The sequence below is a fragment of the Rhincodon typus genome, unplaced genomic scaffold (assembly GCF_021869965.1).
Source record: "Rhincodon typus isolate 14 unplaced genomic scaffold, sRhiTyp1.1 hic_rhity00000051, whole genome shotgun sequence".
Classification (NCBI taxonomy): Eukaryota; Metazoa; Chordata; class Chondrichthyes; order Orectolobiformes; family Rhincodontidae; genus Rhincodon; species Rhincodon typus.
Window position 1 is genome coordinate 1,524,820 of NW_025965689.1, and position 10,902 is coordinate 1,535,721.

Below are 10,902 nucleotides of genomic sequence, written 5' to 3' on the forward strand. Positions count from 1 at the left end.
GAATCTTTGCCGGATCTTTGCCCTTCCGGATCCAATTGCCACCAGTTCTCAAGTGAGCAAGCTGCCCAGTCCATGGGCACATGGCTCAGAACTTGACAGCAATGCTCGAGAAAGGATTGGGGCCGGGGAGGTTGGGGTGTGTGAAAAAAGTGGTGGGATGGACCGACAATCATAACAGTGAATTCCAGTGAAACTTTGCACATCGCAACTACAGTGGTGCTATCCCAAGAGAATCCCAATACCCTTGCTTTTCCCACCCCCGTCCATCCCTGGGAATTACTGTAACTCCCCTCAAATGCCTGAAGGGATGCTAATTGAGACAAAGAGTTTGACTTATCCAAGACCGGCGTGACTCACCGGATACTCTCACGAGAATGCTGTTACTGTAGGCTGTTGTTTGTGTCAAAGTTTGGCATCTGTATTCCCCATTATGCTCTATTCCAGCAGCCTCAATGGCGTAAATCTTCCCGCTGAACTCTTTGATAGTGTTGTTTACGATCCACTTATATCTCACAGAATGAAGCTCTCAACCGGCATCACAGCTAAGAACGATCCGGTCACCCGTTAAGAATCTCTCCCACATTGGCTCTATCATTAGCACAGGTGTTCCAGTCTCTGATGGGGAACCTAATCCACAGAGAAACACATTCACATGGGGAAGAACTGAAACTGTCTTGCTGCAGTCGGATGGTTAGCTTGCTGCTCCGACAACTTAAGCAGTCCAATATCCAGGCATGGGCTGACAAGTGGCAAGTAAAATTTGCACTACACAAATGCCAGGCAATGACCATCTCAAATAATAGAAAATCTAACTATCACCCCTTGACATTGAATGCTATTACCATCACTGAATTCCCCCACTATCAACATTCTGGGCATTACCACTGAGAGATAATCTAACTATCAGCCCCTTAACATTCAATGGTGTTACTAACACTGAATCCCCCACTGTCGACATCCTGGGGATAACTACCATCACTCTCTTAATGTTCACTGAACCACCACTGACCCCCTCCACTATCAACATCCAAGTGGTTACCACTGAGAGAGAATCTATCTACCATTCCTTGACTTTCAATTGTATTATCATCACTGAATCCCCTCACTATCAAAATCCTAGGGATTACCATTGACCAGAAACTGAGCTGGACTCGCCATGTAAGCTACAAGAGCAGGTCAGAGGCTGGGAATCCTGCAGCGAGTAACACACCTCCCGACTGCCCAAAGCCTGTCCACTATCGCCGAGGTACAAGGGATTGTCAACATGGTGTTCTGCATGGAAAACTGTGTCTCACTGACTTGATTGAATATTTTGAAGAAGTGACAAAGAAGATTGATGAAGGCAAAATGGTGGATGTTGTCTAAATGGACTTCAGCAAGGTGCTTGACAAGAATCCACATAGTAGACTGGTTGGCAAGGTTACATCACATGGAATACAGGGAGAGCTAGCCAATTGGATACAAAATTGGCTTATAGATAGGAGACAGAGGATGGTGGTGCAGGGTTGCTTTTCAGTCAGAAGACCTGTGATCAGCAGTGTGCCGCATGGATCGGTGCTGAATCCATTAGTTTTCATCAATTACATTTGGATGTGAATGTAAGAAACATGGTTACTAAGTTTGCAGTCAACACCAAAATTGGTGGTAAAATGTACAGTGAAAAGGTTTATCTCAGAGTACTGTGAGACCATGGATGGGCTGAGGAGTGCAGATGGAGTTTAATTTAAATAAAAGTGAAGTGTTGCATTTTAGTGAGGCAAATTAGGGCAAGACTTATACACTTGATGGTAGGGTCCTGGGAGTGCTGCCAAACAAAGAGACCTTGGGGTGAAGGTTCATAGTTCATTGAAGGTGGTGAAAGAAATGAAGAAGATGTTTGTAATGTTTGCCTTTATTGGTCAGTTCATTGAGTATACGAGTTGGGAGGTCATGCTGTGGCTGTAGAGGAGATTGGTTAGGCCACATTTGGAATACTGCTATGGGAAAGGTGTCGACAAACTTGAAAGGGTTCAGAAAAGATTAACGAGGATGTTGCCAGGGTTGGAGGGTTTGAGCTGTAGGGGCAGGTTGAATAGGCTGGTGTTATTTTACCTGTAGCGTTGGAGGCTGAGGGGTGACCTTTCTGAGGGGCATGAATAGAGTGAATAGCCAAGGTCTTTGCCCCAGGGTAGGGCAGTCCAAAACTAGATGGCATAGGTTTAACGTGAGAGGGGAAAGATTTAAAAGGGACCTAAAAGGCAACTTTTTAATGCAGAGGGTGGTGCATGCTTCGAAGCAGCTGCAAGTGGAGGTATTGGAGGCTGGTATAATTACAACATTTAAAAGGCATTTGGATGAGTACATGAATAGGAAGAGTATAAGCGGGAGATGTGCCAAATGCTGCCAAATAGGACTAGATTAATTTAGGCTATCTGGTTGGCATGGATGAGTTGGTCCAAGGTGTCTGTTTCCATTGTTGTACATCTCAAAGACTCCAAGTCAGGAGTGTGATGGACTCGAAATGTAACTCTGATTTTCTCACTCCCTCTCTCTCCACAGATGCTGCCAGACCTGTTGAGTTTTTCCAGCACTCTCAGTGTTTGTCTCAGATCTCCTGCACCCGCAATACTTTGCTTTCCATTGGCTGGAGTACTGACACTGTGGAGTTCATCAATATGTCATAAAACAAAACTGGAACTCAACTTACCTTCTCGTATTTGTAGAATCATCACTTGCCCTGAAAACACACAATTAGATACAATTGATAAGTTTTGTGGCCTTTATGTCGACATAGAGAAAACTATTCAGTGGTTACAGCTTTGAAAATTGCTCTACGTAAGTCATGCTTTAAAATACATCTATGTGATGCGTCCTATGTCCTGAAATGTTTATTAACAAAGTCCGGAGATGACTTTCCCATCGTCCAAAAGAAATGGGTTTAGAAAGTAGATTCAGGACTGAGCTGGAGAGACTTTTTTATTAGGAAGAGGAATCGAGGGTAAGAGGGACAAGTGGAGTTGGGGATAATCGGATCAGCCATGATCTCCTGGAATGGTGGAGCAGACTCAATGGAGTGAATGGCCTACTGCTGATCAAATGCCTTAACTTAATTTGTTCAGCGGTGATGCATTATGAGGCTCACTTGTTGAGGTCATGTGCATGTGACGGTGTGTGAGCAAACGTACACGTGCATGTGCATGTGCACATGAGAAAAATTGTGTGTGTGTGTGTGTGTGTGTGTTTGAGAAAAATGTGTGTGTGTGCATGAGAAATAGTGAGTGTGTGCATGAGTGTCTGTCAGAGAATATGTGAGAGAGAGAGAGAGAGAGAGAGACAGTGCATGTGTATGTGTGTGTGTGAGAGAGAGTGAGTGTGTGTTTGTGTGTAATAGAGTTTGTGCTTTGTGTATGTGCATTTAAGATAGAGTGTGCGTGAGAAAGTGTGCATGTGAGTGTTTGTGTGAGAGAAAGAATATGTGTGCGTGTGTCAGAGACAGTGAGAGAGACGAGTCTGTGACTGTGCATGTTTGTGAGACAGGGATGAGAGACATAGAGAAGTCTGTGTGTGTGTGTGTGTGTGTGTGTGTGAGAAAGGGGAGAGGAGTCAGTTTGACAGACAGGATTCTGTATCTGTGTGTATGTGTGTGAGAGAGAGGAGTCTTTGTGTATGTGTGTGTGTGTGTCAGAGACAGTGAGAGAGATGAGTCTGTGACTGTGTGTATGTTTGCGTGAGAGCGGAGTCTTTGGGTATGAGAGATAGAGAAGTGTATGTGTGTGTGTGTGTGTGAGAGAGAGAGAAAGAGAGAGAGAGAATGTGTGTGTCAGAAAGAGAGAGGGGGGAGAGAAGTCTGTTTGAGAGAGAGGATTCTGTGTCTGTGTGTATGTATGTGACAGAGAGAGGAGTCTTTGTGTGTGTGTGTGTCAGAGAAAGAGAGAGAGAGAGGAACAGTGAGAGAGAGAAGTGTCTGTGTGTACATGAGAGAGGAGTCTGTGTGTGTATGTGTGAGAGACAGTGAGCAAGAGGAGTCTGTGTGTGTATGTGAGAGAGTAGAATCTATGTGTGTGAGACAGAGATGTCTCTGTGTGTGTGAAAGAGCATGGGCATGCACGTATGTGTGTGTGTGCGTGTAGGCCTGAGAGAGAGACTGTGTGTACACATGTGAAAGAGTGTGGGCGTATGCATGTGAGGGGCAGAGATATGGACAGAGAGATGAAAGGGATACAGATTAAAGAAAGCAGAGAGTGAGGGAGAGAGAGACAGACAGACAGAGACTGAAGAGGGGTAAAAAAAGAGAGAGAAGGAGGGAGAGTGGTGGAGTGACACGGAGAGGGAGAGAGAGACAGAGGGAAAGAGAAATTGAAAGGAGGGTAGAGAGGGGGAGAAGGGGGACAGAGGGAGAGCGAGGAGGAGGGAGAGTAGGTGAGAGAGAGATTGGATAGAGAGATGGGAGAACGAGACATAATGTTGAGACGGGTGGAGAGTCTTGAGAAGGAGAGACAGTGTGAGAAAAAGGGAGAAGGGGATGTTTGATAGAGAGAACTGGAGAGAAAAGGACAGAATGAGGGAGATGGAGTGAGAGGGAGGGGAAGCGAGAGAGAGCATGACAAAGAGTGACACTGTGAGGGAAAGAGAGGGAGAGAGAAAGAAAAAGATGGGAGAAACAGAGACAGCAATAGGACGTTTAGAGACAGAAAGAGAGACACAGTGAGAAAAAGTGTGAGGCATAGGGAGAGACAGACGGAAGAAAGAAAGATAAAGAGAGAGAGTGCGTGGGAGCAAGAAAGAGAGAGGGAGAGAGAGTTGGGAGACGGAGAGAAAATGGGAGGGAAGACAGAGATAGGGAGATGGAGAAGGGAGATGGGTCAGAGAGAGAGAAAGAGAGAGCGAGGAACACAGGCAGATTCAGAGAGAGACAGGGAGAGAGTTTTTTCTAGGGAGATGGATTTAATTCCTGTCATAGGCAGACAATAAATGTTGAATTCTATAAAAATCTGGAATAAAAAGTGAAGGCAATTAATGCTGAGCCCAACCGGTGATGCCCACATCCTGTGAATGAATTTAAAAAACAAAAATGACACAATGAGTACTAATGAGATTGAGTTCAAAACATCCATTTGGCCCCTCAAGCCTGCTACATCATTCAATAGAATCATTCCCCTCTTTGTCTTCCTTCCAAATCGAGATAATTATCTCTCTCCTCGGATCCATTTATGACCTATGTTCCATATCCTTCTGTGGCATAGAATTTCATAGGCTCACTCACCCTGGAGATGGAAGATATTTCTCCTCATTTCAGTCCTACCCCGTCTCTTGTAGACATTCTTAACGAGGGGGAAACATGCTCTCGACATCTAGTATGAACAGAATTTTCAATCTGATCCCCTCTTCTCCTTCTAAACTCTCGCAAATGTAAATCCCAGTCGAACCAATGTCTCTTTATTGGACAGTCCTGCCATCCCTGGCACCAGCTGAGTGAACCTCTGCTTCATTCCCTCTCTGGAAAGGATAACCTTTCTGAGGTAGGGAGAACAAAACTGCACATAATACTCCAGGTGTTGTCTCAGGGAGACCCTGTATATCTGCAGCAAGACATCCCTACTTCCAAACTTCAATCCTCTTGCAATGAACGCCTATGTCCCATTTGCCTTCTTAATTACTGGCCGCACCTGAATGTCTACTTTTATTGACACTTGGATCCCTTTGTATATCCATACTTCCCAATATATCACCATTTCAATCATGTTCGCTTTCTGTTTCTCCACACCTGAGGTGTATAACTTCACATTTAGCCATGTTGTACTACATCTGCCGTGTGTTTGCCCCACTCAATGTGTCTAACTCACCTCCTTTGTGCCCTCCCCACAATCCTGCCCAGTTATGTGTCATGACCAAACTTGGAACCATTGAATTTGGCTCCCTCATCCAGGTCATTAATATACATTGAGAGTGGTTGGAGCTCAAGTGTTGATCCCTGCCGTGTTCCACTCGTCACTATTTGCCTCTCAGACAAAGAGCCATTTATTCCTGAGATAGCAGGAACTGCAGATGCTGGAGAATCTCAGATAACAAGGTGCAGAGCTGGATGAACACAGCAGGCCAAGCAGCATCAGAGGAGCAGGAAGGCTGACGTTTTGGGCCTAGACCCTTCTTCAGAAATGGGGGAGGGGAAGGGGGTTCTGAAATAAATAGGGAGAGAGGGGGAGGCGGATAGAAGATGGATAGAGGAGAAGATAGGTGGAGAGGAGACAGACAGGTCAAAGAGGCAGGGATGGAGCCAGTAGAGGTTAGTGTAGGTGGTGGGGTAGGGAGGGGATAGGTCAGTCCAGGGAGGACGGACAGGTCAAGTGGGCGGGATGAGGTTAGTAGGTAGGAGATGGGGTGGAGCTTGAGGTGGGAAGAAGGGATAGGTTGGAGGAAGGACAGGTTAGGGAGGCGGGGACGAGCTGGGCTGGTTTTGGGATGCGGTAGAGGGAGGGGAGATTTTGAGGCTTGTGAAGTCCACATTGATACCATTGGGCTGCAGGGTTCCCAAGCAGAATATGAGTTGCTGTTCCTGTAACCTTCGGGTAGCATCGTTGTGGCATTGCAGGAGGTTCATTGTGGCCTCCTCTACATCGGGGAAACCAAGCGGAGGCTTGGGGACCGCTTTGCAGAACACCTACACTCCGTTCACACTAAACAACTGCACCTCCCAATCGCAAACCATTTCAACTCCCCCTCCCATTCCTCAGACGACATGTCCATTCTGGGCCTCCTGCAGTGCCACAACGATGTTACCCGAAGGTTGCAGGAACAGCAACTCATATTCCGCTTGGGAACCCTGCAGCCCAATGTTATCAATGTGGACTTCACAAGCTTCAAAATCTCCCCTCCCGCTACCACATCCCAAAACCAGCCCAGCTCGTCCCCGCCTCCTTAACCTTTCCTTCCTCCCACCTATCCCCACCTCCCACCTCAAGCCCCACCCTCATCCCGCCACCTTGACCTGTCCGTCCTCCCTGGACTGACCTATCCCCTCCCTAACTCCCCACCTACACTCAGCTTTACTGGCTCCATCCCCGCCTCTTTGACCTGTCTGTCTTCTCTCCATCTGTCTTCTCCTCTATCCATCTTCTATCCGCCTCCCACTCTCTCCCTATTTATTTCAGAACCCACTTCCCGTCCCCCATTTCTGAAGAAGGGTCTAGGCCCGAAACGTCAGCCTTCCTGCTCCTCTGATGCTGCTTGGCCTGCCATTTATTCCCACTCTGTTTCCTGTCTGTCAACTAATTCTCAGCCCACATCAATATACTACCCTCATTCCCTTGTGCTTTCACTTTGCACAAGAACCTTCTATCAAAAGTCTTCTGAAAAACTGAAAATACTACACGTACTGGTTCTTGCTTATCTATCCTTTGACACTCAGAAAATGCCAGTTGATTTATTTAGGATCATTTGCCTTTCATAAGTCCTGATGTGGAGGTGCCAGTGTTGGACTGGGATGGAAAAGGTCAGAAATCACACGACACCAACTTATAGTCCAACAGGTTTATTTGAAAACACAAGCTTTTGGAGTCTCACTTCTTCTTCAGGTGTTAGTGAGAGGGGTGGTATCAGATACAGAATTTATAAGTAAAAGATCAAAGGGTCACACTACTGATGAGGATGTATTAAACAAACCTAAGATGCTGTTAAATCTTTAATCAGTTAGAAGGTTTTAATTGTTTAATATGTATATGTCAATCCCCAAATTTCTTTCAAGTCAACTGCCCTGAGAGAATTAAAGGCTTTATCAATGGAAAGAAGAGGTCAGACAATGTATGTTAGGTGTGAGGTCTTGTTTAAAATTCATTTCCTTTTCAGAAACACATCAGATTCAAGTGACTGAACGTAACATAGTGACTGGTCCCTGTGAGATTCCCCAGCATCTCTTTCTCCCTTTCATCCTCACTGGCCGCAAATCCCGAGTGCATGGCGTGGGCTGGAAAGCCTGGAGTGGGACTCTGTCAGCGGTATGCTGTCGCAGCGCAGAAGGAAAAGTTGGAACCTCTTTAAGTTATCTTTATTTTATTCTGTGAATGGCGCTTATGTATGAGCGACAGCACACACTTTTCACTGCATTTTATATTGAATGCATGCAACAATAAAGAATATTCAATTTTCAAAGGATATTTAATGTTCATTGTCTCCAAGAGGTCAGAATTGTTTGGAATCAATGAGAAAGCTGGCAAAGAAAAGCAAAGGGTCTTTCCACAGGCATCATTCTCTCTCACATTCTCTCTCTTTAGCACACTCTCTCTTTCACACACACATTCTCTCATAGTCTCTCTGTCGCACTCTTTCACACGTGTGCATTTCTGAAGACGGTGCTGATGCTGCTTGGCCTGCTGTGTTCATACAGCTCTACACCTTGTTATCTCTGTGCATGAAAGAGAGTGTGTGCATGAGAAAAAGTGTGTGAGAGATTGTGAGAGTGATTGCGAGAGAGAGACTTTATGAGACAGAGTGAGAGAGACTGTGAGAAAAAGTGTGCATACAAGAGAGAATATGAGAATAAGAGAGTACATGAAGGAGAGAGAGTGTGCATTTGTTAGACAATGTGGGAAATGCCAGCACACATATGGAATGCTGTGTGTCCACAGTCTGGATGGGAGTGTATCTGTTCACATTCTGGTTGTGCACTGAGCTGAGGGCAGGAGCCGAGTGATGGATTTATCCCTTGCGGCCACTCGGAAATGGTGATAAAAGCTGGAGGTATGTACCGAGCAGCAGGAGAGTGGTGAGGATCTCCATCGCTGTGCCCTGTCTGTTTGGGGCGTGTATTCAGTCAGAGACTTAGTCTGCTGTTTCCTGCTTCTCTGATCCTGCTGGTGGCAGGGGAGCACAGCCAGAGAGTCTGAGAGAGATCAAGGTCGGACACAGATGTCAGTCACCAGTACATTTCTCCCCCCACCCCCATTGACCCCCACCCCACCCCACCCCACCATTCCCCTTCCTGATTAAAAATCTCACCCCACAATACACTCAATGACCCAGCCCTCTGCGGTAAAAGAATTCCATAGATCGATTCCCTCCAGAGCGAAGAAATTCCTCTTCATCTCCATCTTCAATGGGCGACCTCTCTTATTCTGAGATGGTGCGTCGCTAGTCCCAGAGAAGGGGAAACAACCTCTCTCCTCATCTCCCCTGTAAAATAACTCTAATAACCTGCAATAAGAATGCATTCTTCTAAACTCCAACGAGGACAGACCTGACCTAATCAACGTCTCCCTCATCAGACAGTCCCCATCCCCGGGATCAGCTGAGTGAATCCTCTCTGGACCTGCCTGCCAAAGCAACGACGACAGCTCAAAACTTTCTAAACTTCCTCAAACTGAGTCCCTCTGAATCCAATCCATACATTGCCCCTCTCTTTCTCTCCCCGTCCCTCTGTACAAATTCTCTCTCTCTTATCTGAAACCACAGAAAGGGATGCCTGCGAGTCAGGAGTGAGACAGTACTGTGGCTTTAAAAGCCTTGTGTTCCCTGCTGTTTTTCTTGCAGGGAGGTGTTGCCAATTTAGTACCAAAATGTTTCATTCAGACAGGTGATTATTAAACAGGTAATTGAGTTATCCCTGAGTGTTTTGTTTAAACATGAGACAAAAGAGTCATGAGTGTGCAGGATCATGTTCACACAGACCCAGGAAGGTTTTTAAAAACCAAAAGAAGGAAAGTTTTTAGTTTTGCTTTTGGTTAGTTGAAGATTTCTGTTGGCTGGCTGCTGAGGTAAAAGCTTGAATTCACTGCTGTTCGAGTGAAGTGTTATACAGCGAGGCTCACTCTTAAAAATCAAAACAGGAAGATTGTTTCTTTCTTCTCGACGAGAGAGAACCAACACATGAGAAAATCATAACTGTGTTACTGCAGTGCATTTTAGCCAAAGCATGTGTGTATGGGATGCTGCCGATATCAGAACAGTTGCTGATTACTCAATTGAAATATTAACCACTAAAGTTATGCTAATTCTTCTTTTTGTTGTATTTTAATAGTGCTGTCAGAAAAGTGAGTTTTGATTCAAGCTTACCGGTGCACCAATCAATTACGGAGTCATAATGCACAGAAACAGATTCTTTGGCCCAACTTGTCCATGACCAGGTTTTCCAAACCAAGCTAATCTCATTTGCCTGTGTTTGGCCCATATCCTTATAAACCTTTCCGATCCACATACTTGTCTGAATGTCTTTTAAATGTTGTAACTGTACCCACCTCTATCACTTCCTCTGGCAGCTTGTTTCATATACACACCGCTCTCTATGTGAAAAAGTTGCCAGTTAGGTCCCTTTTAAATCTTTACCCACTCACCTTAAACCTATTCCCTCCAGTTTTGAACTCCCCACCCTGGGGAAAAAGACTTTAACTATTCACTTTATCTGTGCCCCTCATGATTTTATAAACCTCTAACATCACTCCTCAGCCTCCAAAACTTCAGGGAAAGTATCCCCAGCCTATCCAGCCTCTCCATATAACTGAGATCCCCCAGTCCAGGTAACAGCCTTGTAAATCTTTTCTGCACCTGTTCCAGTTTCATAACATCCTTCCTATAGCAGGGCAACTAGGACTATATGCAGTGCTCCAAATGTGGCCTCACCAATGTCCTGTACAACTGTAATACGATGTCCCAACTCCTGTACTCAATGCTCAGACTGATGAGGCAGGCGTATCTGGAACACAGCGCCTTACACTTGCCTTTTAAAAATATTTTTAAAAATTAGAATCTGGCTATCTCTGTAATACAATTTGGGGGATGTGGTCTGGTCTATAACAGAAGATAGCTTATAGCTCTGTGAATCATTGAGTAGAATGGGGAAGTGGACTTTCCTCAGGAAGTAACGATGGTTGGGGTTGGGGGTGGCAGGGGGAGGGGAACGATTCTGGTTGGCAAGCAAGTTTTAACAGAAGTTTT

At 45.5% G+C, this 10,902-nt stretch overlaps 1 protein-coding gene across 1 annotated transcript in view; it reads right to left on the bottom strand.

Annotated features, from left to right (window-relative positions):
- The window catches only part of LOC109926819 (high affinity immunoglobulin gamma Fc receptor I-like), a 30,646-nt gene extending 21,895 nt beyond the window's left edge, over nt 1-8,751 (bottom strand). The window contains 3 exon segments of the mRNA XM_048620997.1: nt 358-627; nt 2,687-2,716; nt 8,721-8,751. Of these exon segments, the coding sequence (XP_048476954.1) occupies nt 358-627; nt 2,687-2,716; nt 8,721-8,751 (331 nt within the window).
- Between the last annotated feature and the right edge of the window lie 2,151 nt (nt 8,752-10,902).